This window comes from Ochlerotatus camptorhynchus, unplaced genomic scaffold (assembly GCF_037179485.1).
Source record: "Ochlerotatus camptorhynchus isolate MF236.1 unplaced genomic scaffold, CSIRO-AGI_Acam_v1.1 ptg000225l, whole genome shotgun sequence".
Classification (NCBI taxonomy): Eukaryota; Metazoa; Arthropoda; class Insecta; order Diptera; family Culicidae; genus Ochlerotatus; species Ochlerotatus camptorhynchus.
Window position 1 is genome coordinate 62327 of NW_027040715.1, and position 24886 is coordinate 87212.

Here is a 24886-nt window from a genome sequence, read left to right on the forward strand (position 1 = left end):
CATGTGGTTGGTAGGGGTATTTCCCTTCTCCGCGCATATAGTGCACCTCGGCGGCTTTTGGCAACCTCGCGCCTTATGGCCCTCCGAGCCGCACCATCTGCAAAGCTTGCTCATCCCTAATAAAAATTGTATGGGTAATTTGCTTAACGATGTGTTCTGGGTATCATCCAAACCATTTATGAAATAGTTCAATGATTTGGGTTATCGTTCGTTTATGGTTATTTTTTATTAGGGCTGTCCTGCTTGCAGGCAGCCTTTCGTAGTGTACTGGAGAACAATGCTGCTGCTGCTGGTGCCGACGACCGTACACCACCACACACGGTGATTGGAACTGAATCCGATCAGCGGTTGAGGGCAGCATTGATAGCTAGCTGCTTGCGGGGAGCCTTTCGTTGTGTACTGGAGAACACCACCACCCATCACGCGGTGATTGAATGAACACCGTTTGGTGAGACCGGATGGAATTCAACTGTGAAATCTGTGTTAGGGAGATCGCTTTTCGCAGGAAATCGGTGATAATTTTAATTATCATAGCAACAGTTGCACATTCGTGCAATTTTAAATAGTGACATTATTAAAAATGATAAATTATTACATTTAACAGATGCGTTAAAATATATCTGATTGATTTTTGATAAAATTCTAGAAATTAGTCTAGGGGCAGCTGAGTTATTATCGTCCAAAATCTTTCATAATTTTGTTACATGTTGCATTTTTGGTTTTCACAAAGTGTAAACCAAAATCACAGCCGTAGCCCTACGTCAAAATAGATAAACATTATTTAGTTGCCGTAAGTGGAGTGAACATTGTTGGATCATAATTTTGAATGAGAGAGGAATTTGATTTTGAATTTTGATCATTAAATCATCAATTACTAATATTGAGTGTCACCTAATATAGAAACATTGAATATTGATTAGAATCTTTGTTGATTTAGAAATTTAAATTAAAAATAATTCATTTTGTAATTATGATTGAATTGAGTCCTCTTAGTCCTACGTCAATTATGCGGTTCTGCTTCTAACGCAACCCTTAACTTTTCTTCATAGTTTAACGTAAAAAATTCAAAAGGATATGAAAATTATTGAAGGGGCCAAAAGTGCCATGCCTCCCACCTAAATTGGCGCCTATGCCTGTGAATAAACGTCTCGAAAAGTATGCTACTACAGTTTTGCATTAGCCTGTCGAGGTAGTGAAAAGTGCAAGCTATAGAAGAATTTTTGAATTTTGAAACATGAATACTTCAAAGCCCAAGCAACATTGCTAGTTTTATCGAGGTTTTAAAGCATTCTACAAGTCTAAATCATTGTCTACAGAACCCTCACAAAACCAGAAATGTTACTTGGGAGGGGATCTCCGGGATAAATTTGGACATTTTCCCTGAAAAGTGAGTTTTAACTTAACGGTGGTTTGCCTTTCGAAGTCTTCTTGTTTGTATATATTTCGTTGGCTATTCATTCTAGGATTGCTAGCAAATCATTTGTAATTGGTTATTCATTGTTTGTCCTCTATGTTCCGTACTGCCAATGAGCATCATTTCAATCTTCTTGGGCAGAAGTTTCAAGCGCACACCGATGCATGACGAGGGGAAAAAGGTCACCATCCATCGTCAGTTCCACACAAAACAACACCAGACCACTCCGAAACAAAACGGAAGCGGATTGTCCGCCTTCACAAACCGTAACTACAAACACAGCTATCGACATCGGATGGTATCTTTCCGTACTGCCCAGCAACAATCCCAACAATGCGTAGCGAAATATGTTTCAATAAGCATAATATGTGCGTAGCTGTACCGTCACATGTGTATCCTGTGAAAGCTGTGCGTGGGGGGGAGCTCTACCCTCTCACTCACCAGAGGGGGAAACGTGCGAAACTCGATGGTGCTGCTGATGGTGGTGGTGGATGTTGTTGTTTTCGCAAAATGATAATAACCAATCTCGGACTCTTGGGTTCGTCGTCAGACCGATTCCTGGGCGCTTGGACGGTGAATAACAATAACCGTTCTGTTTTATTATGAGTTTCCCACATTACGCTCCTGATCTCCCTCCCCCGACGCACGCATAAACGTACTCAGTAGAACTTACAACAACAGGCTTCGATCGATGTGGTAATGGAAGCGGACGACCGAAACGGTTTCTGGGTGATATTTTTCGAACGTGTTCAGGAAATGGCAAAGTCATGAATGGCATGCTTAAGGCGGTCACAACAAAGGGGACAATATGGTGATGTCGGTGTAAGAGGTTGAATTATTCGACCTACTAATGGGTAGATCCTCGGTTGTTATTGCTTGGCCGGGATATGGTTGTTGACCATTCCGTGCTTTGTGTTATTGATGAGAGATCCGTGATAGCGACATCGAACTGCAATTAGGTCAGAAAGTGCAATGGAATGGCAATTAAATTCAAAACAACATTCTGCTTCCACTTGCCGCTCAATCAAACGGCATTGTATTTTTGTTCTTCCATTTACGACAAATTAAAACTGTCAGGAACAATGCAGTTCACTTGAAAGTTTCAATCCACGTGCCCCGTACCGGAGGGTATATGATGTATGTAGTTAAAAGTTTACTTCTGAAATCGCAAGCCTTCGCTGGAACTTACTGACTCAACAGTGGCAGCGCAATTTTCCTCCAACAGCATTATCGTTGCTATAACGAAACAACTTCAGCTTCCAGCCAGAAGGGGTAGAGAGAGCTATACGTGACATGGGCTGTGAGTGACACAACTACAACCCACCGACGGCAGCGACGACGCCGGATGGAGGCGTACCTATGCGACAGAAAACTTTGTCGAGGGAATTAAAAATTTGCTACGTGCCTTCATTAAATTGCCATCAAACCAATTAGATTTAATGCTTCACCCGATATGGGTTGAGGATTGCTTAAACTTGGGTAATAGTTAAAAGTTTCAAATTTCTGACATATTTCTTGAGCTGCATAAAAACACAATCTCATCTGTGTATCGCACCTTTAATACTCGGCAAACAAAGAATGACCCCCACCGATGGCAGAGTACGTAAGCAGACGTGACATTGTTCTTTCTTCAACGACCCTTGAAACTCACAAGTGAGCAAACTCTCGATAGTACTTGACGAAAACATGAAAAGATAAACATCTTGAAAAGTAAAATCACGTGGTGCACGCAGTATGGGAAAACGACAACGCCGATGCAGGGTCATTAGGCCGAATTTTAGAAAATTATTACATATAACAGTTACCGTCGTGGTGGGCACTGGGTAATGTAACTTAAAGAATCGATTAATTTTGTATCCGCAACTTATCATTAGGATAGCAGCTTACTCTCTCGTATAAAATCCTAAACTTTTATGACTGTGTTCTTCCTAGAATTAATCGGATAAGTTTACCAACGAGCAGCGAATCCAAACACATAAAGCAACCAACGATACAGACAAAACGGTTGCTACGACTACCATGACAAACTTGCTCTGTAACATAGCTCGATCCGAGTGGTAGAAGGATAAATATATATTGCTTGCCTGCTTTGTTGCAATATACACGGATGAGGAAATAGCTTGATATGAATCAAGAAAAGACATAACAAAAAAATTCCCATTAACACACGTGTATCATGTTCGGCTTTACTTCGTGAAGCAGCTTGCCAACAATTTTCTCGTTTCCTTCTACCGCCCCGAGTGAGTTGTGTCGCACGGGCTGCTTGTCATGAAAAAGAAGGAAGAAGATTATATCCTTATTGCTTTGCACTTCTGACATAGCGTTATTATTCCAATACCATACCAATACCATACCATACTATACCAATACCAATATGATACTATGATATGATGATATCTTTTCTTTTTTACACTAATCTAAAAAAAAAATGACTTTGTGGGGTGCTAATGTAATCGTGCTAAACTCTAGCAAAATTGATGGAATTTTGGAATTTTGTTCCATTTTAAAATTATGCAGATTACGAATATGCATTAACCTTAATATCAATAAAAAAACAATGCTAAGCTTATATTACCCCTGCCCTTTGGTTCACTGAGGATTATGGTGCGTTCTGCCAGGTTGGTCGAGGCAGATTTCATTTATAAACCATTCTTTGAACCATTCTGAACGGCCATCCCGTTGTGATTATATCACATGGCTAATAATGTATATATCTGAAGGCTAACTAAAAGTAAATTGGTACGCCCCTCGCGCGCCGCTAGCACACCTCTAGAGTTGAGAATCAAAAATCTTTGACAGTGGTTTGTTTACACTTCTATAGAGGTGTTTAGAGATGAACTAGCCTAAGGCTAAAAATCTCTTAAATAAAGAATTAAAAAAAAAAAAAACTTCTATAGAGAACAAGTAGTCGATCGCGTTCAGAAATAACGTCAAATGGAACTCGAATGAAGAAGAAATATTTAGTGGTCCAAGCTGGCTAAAGTGCTGAAGATGCCGAAAACAACAGTTTGTCGCATACTCAAAACCTACAAGGAAACCCTGAGTGTAGAAAGGAATCAGCGGACCTACGAAAAACTGAAACCAGAGATCGTCAGCTGCGCAGCAAGGTGTTAAGGTGCGTTAAAGGCATCCCCGTTCTTTCGATCCGAAATGCAGCCAGAAGGTACAACGCCAACTTTCAAACGGTGCGGAACATCCTTGCCAGGGAAAGATACAAATCGTACAAAGCATCATACATCCGAATCGACACATGAAGCAAAATTCCGTTAGCAAAAATCGTGCAAGACTCTTGTAAGACCGTGTTTTGACTAAACCCAAGGGCTGCTCTTTGATCGATGATGAAACATGCGTCAAACTCGATTTTAAGCAGCTTCCCGATCAAAAGTTTTACATCACGACTGGCCGTGGGGATGTGCCGGAAAGATTCAAGTTCGTGTTTGCCGACTAGTTCCCGAAGAAGGCCATGATTTGGCAAGCGATTTGCAGTTGTGGCCTCAAAACGGAACCATTCATCACATCCTCGACGATGACATTCCAAGTTTACATCGAAGAATGCCTGAAAAAGTGCGTATTGCCGTTCATCCGCAAGCATAGGAGCAAAGTCATCTTTTGGTCCGATTTAACCAGCTGCCACTACTCCAAGGTAGTTCTGTAGTGGTATGCTGCCAACAAAATCGATTTTGCCCCCTTGCTAATGAATCCTTCGAATTTCCCGGGATTTCAATCAATCGAAAAATACTGAGCAATTTCAAAGCAGCAACTTCGACGAAGCGGCGGGGTCAGCAAATGCGTTCAAAATGGAAGAAATGCGCTGATTCCGTGTCCGTTTCCCCTGTGCGGGCGCTGATGGGCTCCATCAAGAGAAAGGTTCGAGATTTTGTTCAAACTAGAGAAATGTAACCATCTAAAGCTGTGACTCTGAAATTAATAAAAGTACTGTAAAGCAACCAATACTGGAATTTTTAAATATTATTGAATTATCCTTGATTTGTTTTCCGTCGATATTTTTTTCCGTCGAAATTGTTTTCCATGCTGAACACCAATGCTACCGACGCCAGGGAGGCAGTTCCCACACCTGGACCCTACCAATCGACTCATCAACTCATGAACCGGGGACCAACGACTTTACCTACCTGATCAGAGATGTTATGCCTCAGAACATCCCGGCGGCGCCGACTGTGATTGAACCCTGGCCTGCTGGGGGTGATAGTTAATCAGGTTAACCACTTCACCACCGGCGCCGATAACTTATTGAATTATGAATTACAAGTCTTTTTGTGCGTACCAGCACGGGAAAAGTTCGATTCCATTTTCATGAATATAAAATCATGAAATCAAAAAACTTACCATCCCATGAAATCATAACAATGATTCATGATTTCGTGATGGAAATTCATGATTTCATAATGCATCGGGATCATGACCGCTACAAGCGTTACCTGACAAACTGTGTTCACCGCACTACATAAATATCTCTTATATGCCTTTTGCCTTCCATCTTACACAAGTAATAATAGTCTAGTGGTCAAAGTATTATCGTAAGGTTCTTAGTTTGAATCCAGTCTGTTGCTTTATTTTTTTTTATGTATTTTGGTTTAAAAACCAAAAGTTAAAATTAGGAATTTAGTTCGTAATTCTAACCTGGATGATTAATGATTTCGGGAATCTTGGTCATGATATCATGAATATTATTTATGGTGTATTATCATAACATGAAATTACGATATGATCATGAAATCATGAGTCATTTTTCTCATTTCAGATTTTTTATTTGTTCCTGTGTATTTACTTTTAGTCAGCTTTTATATCTTTTCCGGTATCATGGATTCAACAAGGTAAAAATGAAAAGAAATCAGCAAAATGGAGCACATGCAATACAACAATGGAGTGATGCTCGTTGCGAACATATCACATATGGGCGATGTCTATCTTCCGCGCTGGTGTAACAGAAAAAAACGAGGAACTCATGATCATCATACAAATATAATGGACTTACGTAGAAATATCGTGGAACACATCAAAAATAACATGCGAGATTTTCACAAGACAAGCAGTGATTCTGACTGGAGAAGCGTTAGAGAGAAAAAGTACAAGGGATTTTAAAAGAATAAATCAATATGGTGAGACCTCTGTTCAACTATTCTTTACAAATTAAACAATAAACTGAAACGAAATACGTGTCAGCTTTGCGGGGCTTATTGTGAATGAAAGTGACCTCGGAATAGGTGTGACTCGCCAGACATTCTGAAATGGGTTGCTGGATCGGCAACAGAGCTATCATCTTCTAACCCCCGGACTAAAGCTGTCTACAATTACCGCAAACAAGAAATTGCAGATGGCTTTTTTCTATAATACCACTGGAGGTTAGATTGTACACACACAGGACTACAAATGCGTTTTACCTAGCTCTAGTCCTCACAAGTTCATACCTTACATCTCTTTGCGGTGTAGCCTGGGCAATGTTGTCCTTCCGACGATAGCAAAGTGAGGGGGTGCGACACGAACACTGGTGTGGTAACGGCGATAGAGGAAATGCTTCGTCAACCCGCAGGAGTGCCAACCGGCACATTGGGATCGACGCCAGTAAGATCCTAATTACGGCATACTATACATGGTATGGACTAATGAACACCCTTCAGGACTGACAGTCGTGCTATTCTGTTCCTTGAGTAAAGAACGGTGACACCTTCTTGAAATGACGAGAGGGCTAATAATGCAGCTGCCCGCGTCCCTGTACAACCTCAGCAGGCCTCCGGATACGTTCAAAACAAACCACCAATCGGTAGTTGGTGAGTATAAGGCTCAGATATAACATTCCTGACATACGCTGATCTGACCCTCCCATGAAGGGCCGAGTCAACCCTAGCATGGCCTCCCTGCTTGCATAGATAACCATGAGATCACGATAGGCGACTAACAACGAGTGAAGATAATGGCGCGGAGGGGCCAACAGAATTGAGAAAAACGGAGCAAAAATCAAAAAAGAAGAAAATGTAAAAACCCCAAAAATATGAAGGTCGACGGAAAGACGCCAGACAGTGAAAACGGAAGATCGGACGAGTTCGCAAGGAGGGGGATGTTGCAGAGATCACCAGTGTTGAACTTGATAGCCACAGCTAGCTCCAGCAGCAGCAGTAAGCCCCAAATGAGCAGCAAGGACTGCAAGGAGAGCTAGGTCTTGGCTCAGATCTTCACACCGAAATCCAGCAGTAGCACACCCCATGAAGAACTGCAGCTGGGGAAAATCAAAAATGATGGAGGTCAGGAGGAGAACCAATGAGCTCCATGACTTCGTCAAGGATAAGAGCAACGTCCATAAAGCGATAAAGGAAATGGCAACGTGTATCGAATCCGCCATGATTGCTGCCGAGCGTAAATAGGATGTGGTGAGGAAGAGAACCGAGACTGCCGAAAGGGCACTGATCGAGGCCAAGGAGAAAGCAACGAGTGAAGAACAGAAGACGCCGAATGGACCCCGAAATCTACGCCAGGAGAAGAGGAAAACGGAATCGTCAGGAGAGGAAGAGGAGTTTAAAACCCCTAAGAACAACAAGGAAGACAACAAGAAGGAAGGTTGGCGTACCGTCGAGAAGCCGAAGGAGAAGTGAAAAAAAAAAATCGAAGAAAATATAAGTGAAGAAGAAAGAAGAACAGAAGAAGGATCAACCCCGGCCTCGCACAGTGGTCTAGAACTGTGAAAAGACGGTCAAAAATCATTATCTCGTGAATCTTGCATTTTAGACTAGTGGTGTCTTCAGAAATGCTTCTGGATATAAAAAAGGTCCTTCTTTTAACATTGACAAATCAATGATTTTTTTTTTTCCTAGATAAAACATTTTTTGAACCTCTACTGCTTCGAAGTAGTTTTAAAAATTGATCAAAACATCAGTACAGTATACACACATTTTCCGAATATTATCACTACACAAGAGGAACAGAGAAGTACATTGAAGGTGCACTGCGATCTGGGGGAAGTCCCGATGTCAATTCAGATGAGGGAGGCATACGGAGGCATGTACACGGCAATGATACGGCTTTCGACAGTTGCAGCGAACAAGCTGTTGGAGACGGGCAAGGGCTAACCGATACGGGTCATGTTTTGTATTGTATGAGCGGGCCTGGTGCGCGACGTAATTTAAATTAGTTTTTCGCATACATTTCTATATAAACATTTTAAAAGGTCCTATCTGCATTGATCGATTCTCTTCTAATCTAATCTAATCTAATCTAATCTAATCTAATACAAACGCAGCCAGTACGAGAAAGCATCCTGGAAAATGATTAAGTTAGATGAGGTCAAATCATTTTTGATGTTTACAACATATCTGAGATATGATATAAACATCAATACGGCCAGGCCTACTGCGTTGTATTTGCCGGAAAGATGATTTTTGGAAATGAATGGGAACATTTCTTGAATCTACAGGGGTGGAAGTTGTGTAGTTATGTGTAATGTGTAAATATTTGTACAATATTGAAGAATCATAAAATAATGCAATGGAAGGATCTTACCTAATTTTCTCCTATGTACCACAACACATTGCTTGTTGAGCAGAAAAAAACGAACCACTTTTTGATTCACCGATTTGTTTGCACTTTCATTTCTGTTCTGTGATTCCGTGCGGCAATTTCCTTCCGTAGATCATCCTTGGTCGGTTTTGAACTTTTCTTTAGTATGTCCTGATTATAGCACTTTTTGCTCGTTTTCACGCTGTTAAAATAACAATAATCAGATTCAGATCGTCCATATTTCTGGTCTGCCAGATTCTCTCAAACTTCTACCAGTGATCGATGTTGTCTAAAACACCGGAGGGAAAACACGACACCAGAACTATTCGCAAACTTTATCAATTGAGACCACCGCTAAAAATCTTCATTTTTCAAGTATTACACAACCAAAAAAGAGTTTTTAGACGGAAAACACACAAGCAAGCTAGTAAAAATCGTGACAGGAGCGCAAGAAACTCAACCATTCGCGAGCATAACCTACTTCGATCACCTGAATTGAACTTACATTCTTTCCGACAAAAACTCAGCTGAATAAATAAATAAATCACTACGGAACACGGATAGTAATACATCTTCTGTGACACAAGACGCGATTTCACACTCAAATTATAATTAATGATCACAAAACCACAACATAAACTCCTTCACTCAATCTCCTCTGCATTGATCGATTCTCTTCATCGACTTTCTCTTTCGTCAATAACTCAGGGGGGAGAGGTAGCTCATTGATTCTTCCGGTTCGCCTCCTAGCATCGTGGTACCAGGCGATAACCAGGGTAGTTGATCGATAGCTCGATGACGTCATTTTGTTGGCGTCTGCAATGGGAAATTCTCATAGCAGGCGTTGACGATGGGACGTTGTCGAGTTGTTGAATAGCAACTATCGTGGTAACTCACCGATTACCTGTCGATCTGCCAAATTTGGAAAGACGTCTGCATTGAATTGTCTCATATAATAATATTCCGCCCACTATATCACAAGAAATTGCGAGTAGCTGAGTGGAATGGAGATAAGTTAAACATTGGGTACAGGATCAAGTCTCCCCTGGGTGGTGCCAAAAGATGAGCGCAATAGAATCATCAAGTTGCCATAAGGCACGGAATGAGACTATTGCATGACTGGATAGTCAAAGTCTTCCATTCGTTAGTCATTTCAGGTAGATTAGAACAGGTTTAGGTGAGCGTTGGCCAGATTTGGATTTTTCAGATGTAATCCTGGATAGGACCCTGTCATTGAACGTTGCGTGAAAGTGGAACTTAATGAAGGCCTAAGTACTTTTTCGTAGTTTTTAGTTTTCGGATTTGAAAGATCGTCGGTTACAGTGGCCTGCTTACTGAGCAGAAAAACGCGGTCCCAGGTCCTTACATATCAAAGAGATTTATGGTAAAATCGCTTGTGTATCGTGTATTTTGCGAAACTCGTTGTTGTCGTTGGTTCCGGGTTTGAATGGATACACAAATTTGAGCAACGGTATTATGTGATATGAGGGGCTCGGTGGCCTTAGAGCAACCGTTTTTGCTTACTGAGCAGAACATCATGAGTCTAATCTCAGGCCCATCCACATTCAAGATTCGTCAATCGTTTTATTTGTTAATATGACTACATGGTAATAACAGCAACTCGGTGATTAAAAAGGTGCTCGTCTGCCTAGTGGCAAACGTTTTTGCTTACTGAGCAGAAGACCGTGGGTTTAGTCCCAAGCTCCTTCGCGTTATATGATCGTTAGGACATCAATTCAGCTTATCGTTTACCAAAACGAACCCTGCTGCAAACCCAACCCTCTTATCCAACATCCCAGTGATTCCTCGTGGAAGTGCAGAGGTGTTCTTGGCTTCCATCAAAGCGAGTGTCATGTCAACACAATCCTTCCCATACCTTTCTTGACCTGTGTTCGGGCGCGGCCGGCGCTGGTATTGCCTCATTTAAGATCACCAGTTTTTACACATTGAGGATGATTGCTAGTCCCAAGCATCGTCTATTGGTTCTCTGTGCAGTTACATGGCAGTAACAGAGTAGCAACCGTGGGCGGTCAATCAAGCTCAAGCTCAAGCTCTCTTTCGTCAATAACTCAGTTGCAAACCTTTCCCTGTTGTATTTGACGTTTTTAACGGTAGATAAGAACCTCCTTCATTAAACTATGTGGTAGAATTAACGCAAAAGGGATGCTCCATTAATTATGTCACGCAAATTTGGCCCATTTTCAAGCCCCCCCCCCTCCCCCCTTTATTACATTTTTTGTATGGACCTTAATTGTTTATGTATGGCTCGTCACAGTTTTCAAAACCCCCCCTCCCCCCTAAATGTGTAACATAATTAATGGACGACCCCATATCTGTTTGCATAGCAGTGGCTATGAAAAGAGAAAGTCGATGAAGAGAATCGATCAAAGCAGATAAGACCATTTGAAATGTTCATCGAGATTTCTCGCGTAACATTTGAAAAGGGCCTATCCTCGTTGATCGATTCTCTTCATTGACTTTCTCTTTGGTTTACCACGGCCACATAAACGAATTTCTCGCTAAGCTCGCAGCACAGTTCGGTTTATTCGCAAAAGAGTAAATCGATGAAGATAATCCATCAACAATGATAGGCCCTTTGCTCGTGTTGCGCAAGATTTTGTTTTCGAGTGAGGTATATGTTTTTCGGTGGTGTTTTTGTTGATCGATGATAAAATTGTATATTTTTTTTTTATAAATCTTTATTAAGGAGACTTTCAACCCTGGGCTGGTTCGTCTCCGAATTGTATATGATAGTTTCTAATGGAATTAGATATTTGCAAGCGCTTTGTTCTCGAATTACTGTTGCAATTGTGCTCTCACATTCCCTTTTATTACAAAGTACGACCTCGGTCACTTGTGATGTATTGTTTGGTGGTGACGGTGATGAGGCATTTTTTCACGATAATAGATGGGGTGTTCTATGAAATAATAGATAAAACAAAACGTTCGACCATGCAGTGGTTAGGCTTAGCTGATTGGAGCAAATGAGCAATACAGAATGGAAATTTTATGGTAGAAAAGTTAAGGTGATACTCTAAGGAAGCCTTTGCGTGAAACGTTAAAGGCACAAATGTCAGCTTTCACAAAATATAAAAATTTGTAATTGCTACTCCTTGTTTGCTGTGCTGCTACAAACAGAGAGTAGTAATTTCAAATTTGTATGTTCTGTGGAAGCTGACATTTGTGCCTTTGAAGTTTAACGCTAAGGCTTCCTTAGAGTATCACCTTAATCGCCTCGATCACGATTGGTCTGTTGCTTGGCTTGTACGGTTGGGTACGTGTGATGCGATCGCGATCGAACATGTCGGTTTGGAACTTGATCGATTAGATTTTGATGAGATGTTGTGCGATCTAAGATGTGTTTTTTTACAATCTACAAAATACACGAAAAAACACCAACCTTCCCAGCAAAGTTTCCCAACTATGCCACTGTTGTTTATTTCTGATGGAATTATAGTTTAACAAACGATTGAACATAATTTCTCTTCAATTGAATACGATAAAGGGGGGTGACCCCGGCGTAGTGGTTAGCATCCATACCACTCACGCCAAAGTCACGAGTTCAAATCTCAGCCCCGGACAAGTCACGAATGACCCAAGAGCGTTAAAGTGACTATAATTAAAAAAAAAAAAGAATACGATAAAACTACATCAGCTTAGCGATTAATTGCTTCATTAAAAATTGGTCGAACAACTTCACAGCAGCAGCAACGTTCTCGGAAATAAAACCAACATTATGAGAATGCAAACATGAATGTGGCTGAGTGCATAAACTACCCTCTTACCGCTACGGTTACATTCAAATTAAATCTAAACTTCTGTGGTTTCCTTATTCCGTAATTTCCCATGAACTTTTTGCTACACAGCCTCTCCCAGCACAGTGGCACTCAAGATTTGCTCAGCACGAATCCTTGCGAGTGGTACGGCAATCCCTTCCCGACGTAAACGAACCTGGGGATAACTCGGCTCTTGCAACCGGTTTCACCTAATGCAAACGATTGAAAAGTTAATAAAGTTGCAATAATACCTACATGGAAAGAACTTCCAAACAGCAGAAGGTGGATGAGTGCCGTTTGCCACAACTATCACCACCACTACCACCAGCCCCGAGAAGCAATAGTGCATGCAAGTACGGGTGGAATGGAAATAATGGAAGAAGAAATTTTATTCGATAAGTGTTTCCTAGTATCATTGTTATTACATTTAGCCTATGGGGAAATGGCCATTCCTGGAACGGTAACCAAGATGTGGCTGTGCAGCAGCAACGGCAGATCAAGTACATAATGAAGTTCTTTCTTTTGCGGTGCTCGATTCCCACAGGGTTGAGGGCAATTGTTCTAAGGAAATGAAAGAGATAATTTAAAACTCAAGAAAAGCGAGAAGGGAAGGTGAGCTTGGAGGTGCATTGGATTGTTTCTTAAACACACAAGTGGCTGGTAATAAGCCACGTAGGCACCTTAGAGGGGGGTTTGTCGAGTGTCTACAGTACATACCAATTTTGAAATGGATGGGGGGGGGGTCAAAAACCTCTCAAAAGCTGTCTACGTAGTTTATGAACAACCCCCTAATAGAACTGCGGTGAATGTTATGCAGTTTACTGGCTAGCTATGTGCGCCGTATGGAGGAAGAAGTTTTGCAAAATTTGAACCAAGGCAGTGTTTTAGTTTCAAATATCCTAAATCAATCCTAAATCACGATCAAATTATCGCCTAATGCCTCCAGTACTGTAAATAAATAATTGAATGCTGCTTACACATTTTCAATCGGAAAATTTCTAGCCCAGACCGTGCAATCGAATCGGAACAAACTCTACTGACTAGATGCTAGCAGAGACCCTTTATTACGGTATTCAACGTGTTGTTTCTGGTTTTGTTCGAAGCTCTCCTGGTTTCCCAAACTGGGATCCTAATCTAAACATAATTAAGATATGCTTGTTACATCTCGCTTTTACCACCGCCAAAACACTCGCCTAATGAATGAATGCATGAATGAGCGAGCAAAGTTTCTCCTCGGTAACAAGTTCCTAAGAAGCAAAAAACCAGTTGTTTGCACCGTGGTTTCCATGCTTTTGCTGCTTCCACCCACGCAAACACCACTGCCAGATTTAGAAACAAAGCCAAGCAAACAAGCTATACAACCAGCTTCTTTATCACCAATTTCACTATAAAAGAATATAATGGAACGAAGAGCACACAAAGTACTACTTTCTAAGTAACGACTCCCGGCGAAATAGATTCTCTAGACAACGATCTTGTTTACTCGAGTCAGGATTTGTTTTGTCTTTCCAAGAACGGGAACCCTCTCTCGCTCATTGATGAGCGATTCAAGTGGAATTAATTATAGAGTTGTTTCTGATAGGTACCTAGCTACGGTTATAATGCAGTGAAACGCGTAATCCTATCCAATTTCCGGGGATAGCAATCTTGGAAGTCTTGGAAATGGATTGTGCGGGAAATTTCTTTTGATTGCAAATTTTGGCAAACTTGGTGAGGAGTACATGGCACATGGTCATAGCATCAGAGCCAAATTTGAGTTCAATTTACTCATTTTCATGAAAAACCACGTTTACTCATACACAGCGATCAAAAGTTGTGGAATATTACGGCTCAGCGGGTTTTTCGAAAGCACTTATAGAAGACGTATTATAATGAATTCAGACTTTTGACCAGAAAGTGAACACTGGAGGCCACTGCGTGACCTGGATTGGTGGTGCACTTTAAACAAAGATAAACTTTCAAATAAAGAGTGTTAATGTTTTAATTTTTCTGCAAAAAATTTTAAATTTTTAAATGTGTATGTTTTTCTGGAAAGTTTTTTACAACTTTGTCTCAGATTTCATTTCGATCTGATCTGATTAATTGAAAAATATCGTGCACTCCAATTTGAAAAATTGAGCGGCAGTCCAAATGGTAGAATTGTGGCACAAACTGGTATTATTGGCCTTAGCGAACAATTAAGTGAAGTTTCATGAATTCGGAATGGGAAACATAAAACCGTTTCGTCAGACGGTGTGAAACTGCTCAGAATTTGATCGTTTTAATAGTACTGTGAAAACTTTTCGCAGTTGGGCATTACCAGCCACTCGGCAGTAATTCCTTAAATAATTAGGTTTATTGCTTGAACAACGACGGGAGAAATGATTCCGAGAGGGTCGAAGAGTTGAGCGATGGTCGAAAGAATGGTGCGCTTCGTAGGTGTTTGGTTGTTGACGATGATAGATGTATCGAACTTGAAAACGTCTGCCTCAGGTTCCCAACTGATGCCGAGGGTTTTGATGGTCTCTTCGGGGCCGAACTTGATGGAAGATTGAGTGCCAAGAAGCTCTGGAGGAAGACCATCCAAGACCTGCAGTGAATTCGAGCACCACTTCCGCAAAAGAACACCACCCTTCTGCAGAAGCTGCATCAACTCCGTGCGCAACTGGATTGCGCCATCGATTGTGTTGTCACCGGTAATGAAGTCGTCCACGTACACATTCTTCCTCAGTGCCTTACTTTCCTTCGGATATTCACTTCCATGATCTTCAGCTAACTGCAACAGGGTTCTCGTGGCTAGAAACGAAGACGGCGCGAGTCCATACGTAACGGTGCACAGCTCATAAGCTTGAACGGTTCCGCTGCTACTGGGTGGCCACAGAATCTTCTGCAATGGCCGATCTGTACGGTGCATCAATACCTGCCGGTACCTCTTCTCCGCATCCGCCACTATTGCGATCTTGTCGTCCTGAAGAACTGGCCCAACTAACAGCGCATCGTTGAGAGAATCTCCGGTGCTAGTTTTTGCTGAGCTATCGAACACAACTCGAACCTTGGTTGTCGTGCTCGATTGTTTCACCACGGGATGGTGCGGGAGGTAGCAATTGGTTGATCCATTTTTATCGTCATGGGGAGTGAGAACCATATGGCCGAGACTGATATATTCTTCCATGAACGCGTAATACTGAGCCTTCATTTCATCATCATTTTGCAGCCTCTTGTCCAACCACTGTAGACGCCGCATTGCCATGGCTCTGGATTCCCCAATCATCTGGTCACATTAGGGATGTTTGGGCATCCGAACGATATATCGTCCGGTAGTATCTCGGGAAACTGTCGGCTGATAGAAATCCTCGCAATTCTGCTTATCTACGGAGTAATTTGAGCCACTTAAAGGGCGAACACGAAATTATTGCGAAACCGAAAATGTCATGCCAATTTTCTTATAATGTTAACCAAAATTTTAGGGTGGTTTTATACATATATTTACTTCAAAAATCAAAAGAAAAGTTAATCGATGGAGCCTTGAGTGTAAAATTGAACGCATTTTCGCTTGATGTCCTCCATCAAAGTCTTTACAGTGTCATCCGGTACCAGTTTCTCAGTTTTTTTTTTTCCATTTTCTTAACATGTCCTTCTCGTCTCTGACTGTCTTCTTGCTCTTCCGAAGTTCCCGCTTGATTATTGCCCAGTACTGCTCCACCGGGTGCAGCTCCGGACAGTTTGGCGGATTCATGTCCTTTGGAACAAAATGGACAGAATTGGCCTCATACCACTCCAGGACACTTTTAGAATAGTGGCATGATGCCAAATCTGGCCAAAATAGCGGAGCTTCGTCGTGCTGCTGCAAGAACGGCAAAAGGCGCTTCTCGAGGCACTCAGATTTGTAGATCTCGCCATTTACTGTGCCCTGTCACGAAAGGCTCACTCTTCAGTCCGCAAGAGCAGATGGCCTGCCAAATGAGATATTTGGAGGCGAACTTCGACATTTTCTTCTTCTTAAATTTGTCGTCCACATCGAACTTGCTCTTGCCGGTGAAAAACTCCAACCCCGGAATTTGCTTAAAATCGGCTTTTATATACGTTTCGTCGTCCATCACACAGCAGCCATATTTTGTCAGCATCTTCTCGTAGAGCTTCCGTGCCCGAGTTTTAGCCGTCGATTGTTGCCGCTCATCACGGTTTGGGAAGTTCTGTACCTTGTATGTATGTAGTCCAGCTCTCTTCTTTGCATTCTGGACGTAGCTCTGCGACATGCCGATCTTTTTAGCCAAATCACGGCTTGAGACGTTGGGATTTGCTTTAATCATCCGCTTCACCTTTCCCTCCGTCTTTTTGTTCTCCGGTCCCGGTTTTCTTCCAGCTCCTTTGCCGTGGTCCAACGTCAACCACTCCTGGAACCGCTTCAACACTCTGGAGACGGTTGAATGGTGAATGTTCAACATTTAACCCAACTGCCGGTGCGACAGGTCAGGAAATTCCAGGTGCTTGGAAAGAATTTGTTCTCTCAACTCGCGTTGGTTCACCTCCATTTTCGTTGAATCGAAAAACACGACTTCGAGTTTGACAGCATGTACACAATACACATTAATGAGAAAGTGTGCAAAATTTGGTTGATTTTTACCCAATGATAAAAAAGTTATGCCCTGTTGAATGTGTTGCAATAATTTCGTGTTCGCCCTTTACTTCCTCGATCTGCCAAAATCGCTGTAGCAGTTCATCAACCGGTACAACTGTCGCTACATGACAAGTTGCTATTGGCTGCTGGGAATTACCGCTGGACTCATCGATCTTTCCAGAGGCAATCCACCCAAACACGGTTTCGACGAATAGGAGACTTGGGAGGCGGAACCGTTTATTCCGCTAAAAAGGAAAAGAAGTGAGCAGCTCCAATGATAATGTCCATCCTACGAGGTGTGCCAAAGTTGGGATCCGCAAGTGGAAGATCGTTGGGAAGCTTCAGTTCAGATGCGTTGAACGGTACGGATGGAGTGTCACTTTCCGCAATACAAGGAAATCAATCACCTCACGAAAGTCGGACACACGCGATCGAACCTCGGCAGATACTTCATGCTTGGCGTTCGTAACGGTCCCATCTACGCCAGCGATCGGCACGTTAACAGACCTACGGTTCAGGTGAAGTTGCTGACAAAGACGCTCGCTAATCGCATTCGGTTGGGATCCAGTATCCAACAAGACACGGGCGATGTGCTCTTGACCGTACGCATCTACTACCAGCAAGACTACGGTGGTCAGGAGAACACTGGTTGATTGAGCCACTGCCATCGAGGACGGTGGTTCGTTGACGGGAACAGCGGAAACGGTGGCAAGCATAGTGGAAGAACCTGGATTGGCAAGTCCAGATACTGAATTTTCATCGGTGGTTGGCAAGTTGAGCTCGTATGGTCCCGAATGGATCATCGAATGATGTCGCTTCGAGCAAGGCTTGCATGAATACTTCGAGCGACAGTTGCGGGCAAAGTGATCACTACGGAAGCAGTTGCTGCAAAGTTTCTTGTCCGTAGCCACCTTCATACGACCTTTCGAGTCGAGACCGTTGAAAACGGAGCAATCGAAAATGGAATGCTTCTGCCTCTCACAAGCAGGGCACATCGGGAACGATTTTGCTGCAATTTCAGTTGCTGCATTTGCGCTGAATCGGGTCTGGTTTGATTTTTTCGGAGCTCAAGGATGATTAACGGACTTGGGATTAACATGCTGTGGTCCGTTGATAGAAATCGTCTCAAGTACGCGCGCTCGCTTCTGCATAAACTCGACTATTTTGGAGTACGTAGGGTGTTCCTCCGTTGCGATTGATTCTTCCCATGCTGTAAGCGAAGCGTCGTCCAACTTGTCCTCGAGCAGCTCGATGAGGATTGAACTAAACTGCTAGACTGGCTCACCAAGTTGTTCCAAAACTTTGGTGTGGTGCTGAAACTCGTCCACAATTCGATGAAGCGCTTCCACGGTGTTACTCTGGATCTTCGGGTACTTGAGCAGGGCTCGTATGTGTTTTTTTTTTCCGGAGAATGGCCTTGTTCGAGTAACGATTCATTAACGTCTCCCATGCGACAGCGTTCTGCACCTGCGATATCTCCGTGGACGAATGTATCGTCGACAGAAACGTATCGTGAAATGTCAGCCAGTTTTTGAAATAGCCATCGAACTCTGGCAGTGATATCGTCGGCAGCTTTATATTGGCGAGGGTGGTTGGAGCAGCAGGTGCGGTAGAGGGACCAGCAACGGCAGGAATGGTCGTAGGCGGTAACTTCGTGGCTAGGCCTGCCTTCACACGGAAATAAACTTTTTCTACCTTTGCTCTCAGCTCCAAGTTCTTTTCCAAAGATTCTTCGGAGTCATCCAGATCTTCACATTCTTACTGCAGGGTCTCGAATACGTCCCACACCTTCTCCGGACGATCCAATCGATGGGAAACTTCATGCTGATGCTGCTCGGGAACGTAGTCGGTGAGAAACTGATCTAATCGATTGATCCCTTCGATGGCATTCCTTCTTCTAGCCTCCTTCATCTTGATCCGTTTTTCGTCAGGCATCTCGTAAACACGGCACAAGCAGTTAGGCTAAAATGGTCAAAAAAGACCCAAGAAGCACCACGATGATGGACGTAGAAGTATTGGAGAGGTACTTGCCTTGTACCTCTTAGAATGAGGCCTTTTGTTTTCAAAATCACGATCCGGGAACAGTTTTTCCAGTGGGTACGAGCTGAATTGGGCCACTCTAATGCGGACACAATAGCGTCGAAGTGAGGTTACACTGACGACTTCACGCGGTCGGGAATGGGACACCAGTAGGGGAGGACAGTACATAACGCACCCCCGGGGTAAGACGCACTTTTTCATTTTATTTTGAGTTTTTCTTGGAATTTTTAATCCAATTCAAGGATTTATCATGCAGGATTTTGAGTTCAGATGCTATGCTAGAAGTGCTGCTTGATAAGACAACAAAAAAGTTACGTAAAAGCCATGAAAAACACAAATGAAAGTCAGTTGGTGCGTTCTGCCCAGGGGGTGCGTTCTATACCATTCTCCCCTATCCTGGTCACGGCACCAAATGATGGGCAACGGTTTGACTCACCAGGCAATTTTGCGGGACGGGCTTCGGGTTTATATGTACCGGGACGGGTTTCTCTTCTTCTCTATTCCTTACAGGTGATGTAAAAGCGATAGCAGTGGCAGCGGCAACAGCAAAATATACAGGTGAGACGACGATCAGCATAGGCTCCTCCGGTTGCAGCAGGTAGGTGTCATCCAATAGGGGAGGCTCACTTGCCTTTCTTACAAACAGCAACGGAATCACACACGACTGGAACCTAACGCGCGACGGGTAAAAATCGGGGAAAAACTCGGGAAAAACGCACTTTTCGGGAATAGCAAAGAAAAACAACTTTTACTTTCAATTGCTTCCTACGTTGTGTATTGATACATAATGGGAGATGATTGATGCAGAACAAAGGCAAAATGTAAACAACACCAAATCCAATTAGATTGCTGGGTGGAATCAGCGGAAAACGGAACAGTAAGATATTTCATGGGTACAGTGATAACTGCATTTTAACACTATCAACAACAATCAACTTACACAAACGGCACCGGTGGTGTAGTGGTAAGCGTGATTACCTCTCACCCCAGCAGGCCTGGGTTCAATCCCAGTCGGCGCCGCCGGGATGTTCTGAGGCATAACATCTCTGATTACGGGAAGTAAAGCCGTTGGTCCCCGGTTCATGAGTTGATGGGTCGATAGGTAGGGTCCAGGTGTGGGAGCTGCCTTCCTGGCACGTCGGTAGCATTGGTGCTCAGCACGGAAAACAAGATCGACGGAAAAAAACAAACCAAAGGAAAAAAAAAAGAAAATCAACTTACAAATTGGTTTTAATCAATCTGCTGGGAACGCACTTATATTTCTATTTTCAACGAGCTTTGGTTTTAGTATCTGTTAGGGTTGGACAAATTCGGTAAAAGTTGCGGTTTTTGGTTGGCAATATTTAGTTTTCCTCTTCATACAAGATATTTATCGACACAGGGTTCTTCTATTAGATTGTATCAAATTTTATACTATAACATAAAATTTTAGTTTAAGACAATAAATTAACCAGATCTTAGGAATTTAAACGGTAAGTAGTATTTAAACTAGTATATCAATCCACCCATCTACGTTTTGTTAGTAGTAATTATCGAAATATTGGAAAATTTAACTAGAACTTAAAAATCGATTGCACGTTTTTAGCTTTTTCGTCTTGATTCAATATAACATGACAGTAAAAGCTGCGTTCTTGGCTGCGTCTCGTTGGCTGAGACATCAGCTTTTGTTATCAATTGCCTATATCTGGCACGGCACAACAGGTTCATTTTCCCGAACTAAAACCAATTGGATCGCACCATTATATTGTTGGTTGGTAAGGTTAATGTTTGTGACGAATTCTCCGAAAAATGTCGTCCTTGTTTCATTTTCTTCGTTCCGCAACTCAATCAAAAATCATTTCCATCCTGAGCTGATGCTGCATTTCTTCTTCTTTTTCAAGCCTAGATTTGTTGCTATCGGTTTTGTTCCACGTAATCCTCCCGGGGCAACTCCTAGACAAATCCCATCTCCCATTCGATTTCGAATCATTGCGGCAAATCGAAATTCATCATCATCAATCCATCAAACGCAATCCTCCCGTACATTCGTACGTCCTTCTGTACGCATCGCTTAGACTCCTTTAGTCTCTGTTAGAGATATCGCAAAATGGTATGTGCTTCGGGAGCATTCCATGTAAGGCATCAGACAAAAAAAAAACACTGACCATCTGTCACTCATTCATATAGGTATGGTGAATTATAGTTGACAGCGTCTCTGGGCTTATGATGGTAGCTCATCAACATCAGCAAGAGGAGGCATTAGATACAGGCTCCCGGGACAATGACTTATGTGATGCGATGGTCTATTTATCTTTGTCCTTACGATTCCAGGCTGCTCATGATGTCATGGAGGTTTTTTTTACTACACACTTAGAAATAACTTATCTTACACGTGACGGAATTCATCTTTGACATAAAGGATGAGACGTAAACAAACCTGTCATGTAAAATTAAGTGTTCCGAAATATTTTTGCAAGTAAGAAATCCACAGCTTTGTGCTGTTTATTTTTTTTAAATAAATTTTATTAAATGCTTGGTATCGGGAGAGATCAACAGGGCACCCTATTAAAGCGATTTGGATAAGACAGCGGGTCAAATCTTTGTCGTGAAGAAAGAGGGTTCTCTTCTCCCCACTCAAAAGAGCTTCCTTTAGTGTGATGTCTCGTCCCACTGGACATTATAAGATCCTGGGTACTGGAAGGAGATTCTTCTTCACGTAAGTGTCACTGCTTACGGATCCACTTCTCCGTTTTTAGCCCAGACACGTTCAGTATGGTTTGTTAAGTAAGACTTGATCAAGTCACTCTGCTAGGACAGCCCATTGCTACATGCAGGCGGTGCAGGCGCCTTGCTACGTGAGTGTAAGTCTCAATCATCAACGTATTCCATAATATCATTATAACGATTTGTTCCAAACGATGCACATCACAGTTAATTACGCTCGTTTTCCAACACGACAAAACGAACAGGAACATTTAAATTTTATGGAAGGAATCCCTTTGCTGATGTATTGCACGATTTAAAAAAATATATAATCTCCAAGTCTGAACTCTATCTTCACAGCAGCATCGTTTACGCTGACTCACTTGCCTTCAACTTTGGGACACCCCACAAGATGAGCGTTATATTTATTGTTCAAACAAACTTTTCATGACTTTTCCCCTCAGACTGTCGCTTTTTAATTGCCGACGACGAAAACGTCGTCATCATCACAGTGAAAGTTCTTTTCACTTTTCGGGGTGAAACACGTTAAGTTATTTAAAGAAACATAAAGAGGTCAGTTCATCATATTCCTACTTCCAGGGAGCTTTGGGTTCTTTCTTGATTTCTTCTTTTAACTTTGTTGGTGTTTTGAGTTTCGTTGAATTTTCCTGTTTATTTCATTATTTAGTATAATTCCATGTGGAAAAGTGATTAGAATACTGGGTTAATTAAGGGTATTTTTATTTCAACGACAAATATGGAATGTCCTTTGTTGTAAGCTGTGCTTTAAGGGGAAGATTACCGCCCCAAACATAAAAAAAAATATTTTCGGCACGTTTTTATTTCTCTAAAAATATTGGAAAAAATTATCAAAAATAAAAAAAAAACCAGTTGCTTGAAAAAATTTACATGTAAAAAAAGTTTTTCCATCTCATCATGAAAAAATATTGGACTCTCAGCAAAACCAAAAGTTGATGTTTTGTGGTTTTTTGAGTCCAACTCTATGCGATGATACATTTCAAAAAAAAAAAATTGTGCTAGTGAATTTTCTTAAAAAAATATGAAAAAAAAAGATTTTTTTTTTGATTTTTAATAGGTGTTTGTTCCCAATAATTTAAAAAAATCGAAACTCAATTTTATTTTTCGGAGCGATATGCTTCCCTTTAAGGGAAATATTACCTGGCCGAAAAAAAATTAGGTGCGTTTTTATTTTTCGAAAAATACAGTCAGAAATCCTTATTGCCGGATTCCTTATTGCCGGGCTATCCGCGAATAAGGATACCCACAGCTGAGTGTACCCCATTAGGCATAAATACGTAAGACATACGGCCGTTAGGCATAATGGACGTTAGGGATAATGGACGTTAGGCATAATGGACGTTAGGCATAAAGTCATTAGGCATAATGGACGTTAGGCATAATATACGTTAGGTAAAATGGACGTTAGGCATAAAATACCTTGCTGCTGTGCAACTCTAGAAACCTGTTTCAAGCATGGTAAACAATGCTTAAATTTGGCTAAGCGTTGAATAAAATATGATACAAGTTATACAAACATAGTTTATGTAATAAGCACAGTTTGGAATCCATTATTTATCATATCATACGTGACGTAGCTACTTACTCAGATCCAAGATTAGTAGCGATAGCGGTTAAGTAATCTGGCAATGAAAACTCAGCATAGTTTTGAACTACATCTTGAAATCAATAGCATCTAGAAATAAAAAAAATCACACATTTGTTGTAATATATTCTTACACACATATTGCAATTATAAATTAATTACACACATATTGTCCAAGAAGAAAAGGTTTTCCTCAAAGAACAGCTCATGAAATAAAGAATGGTAAATTCTGTAATAGCAATACCTGCTGCTTCCAGGATTTCCCGCCATACTTTTCGATACAACGATTCTGTCAGAATGAAAACTAGCGGAACCGTCTGCTGATGTGAGGGAGCGATACTTCCATGAACAGTGACGAGTTGCCGAAACAAACAAGGAACTGTGGCAAACGTACCATCTGTAACCCAATACTTTGCCTGTCCAAGACGTCGCAAGTTTTCATGAGTTCCAAAAATTAAGGCTCTTTCATTATTGTCACCGAAGTCAGCAATTAATAGACGGTCCCCATTATCATCCTTCTGGAATTATTATTATTTAGCTTTATTTAGGAGGCTTTCAGCCTTAGGCTGGTTCGCCTCCAAATCCTTCTGGAATTCATCGGGTAGTCCATTATGCCTAACGTCCTTTATGCCCAACGTCCATTATGCCTATCGTACATTATGCCTAACGACCGTATGGCCTATTTACAACCTCTACACGTCATCTCCGTTCCGGAAATACCCATATTGTAGGGTATTTGACAGTTTTTCTTGAATCAATCACCGCCATATTGGATTTCAAAATGGCGTCCGAAATCGATTTACAGCCTCTCTACACGTCATCCCTATTCCGTTTCGTGCTCATCAACATCTAATATGGACAAGCTTTCCAGACATAACATCCCAGGTAACAATTTGATGCTTAACAAGTGTCGTTCAATCGATTTTAATTCAGCCTAAGTTTGAATAATTGTTGTACTCTGACCACGTTAACCATTGTTTAGCTTTTAAGCATCTAAATCTGGTGATTTTATTCAGCCAAAAGCTTAACAGTTATATAAATTATACGCTTTTAAGGCATTAAATAACAGTTTTTTCCAACCCTTGTTCATCCTTCTAGTTTTATTAAGTAAAAATAATAATGGAAGATCGCTTATATCTCATATATTTTTATGGGACTGTTTAAAAGTCTAAAAATTACCTTTGCATTTCGGGACTCGAACCGGCAGTCGCTGATTCACAGGCATCAATCATACCTACGGGACC

The 24886-nt window shown here is 41.7% G+C and overlaps 1 protein-coding gene across 1 annotated transcript; it reads right to left on the reverse strand.

Moving 5' to 3' along the window:
• Positions 1 to 15019: 15019 nt before the first annotated feature.
• Positions 15020 to 15928, reverse strand: LOC135703943 (uncharacterized). The gene has a single exon (XM_065225298.1). It carries the CDS (start codon positions 15926 to 15928, stop codon positions 15020 to 15022), a length of 909 nt encoding a protein of 302 aa, XP_065081370.1.
• Positions 15929 to 24886: the final 8958 nt, after the last annotated feature.

Excerpts from the sequence above, each read along its gene's own strand:
- LOC135703943 (XM_065225298.1), bottom strand. The coding sequence starts at position 15,928 with ATGGCAATGCGGCGTCTACAGTGGTTGGACAAGAGGCTGCAAAATGAT.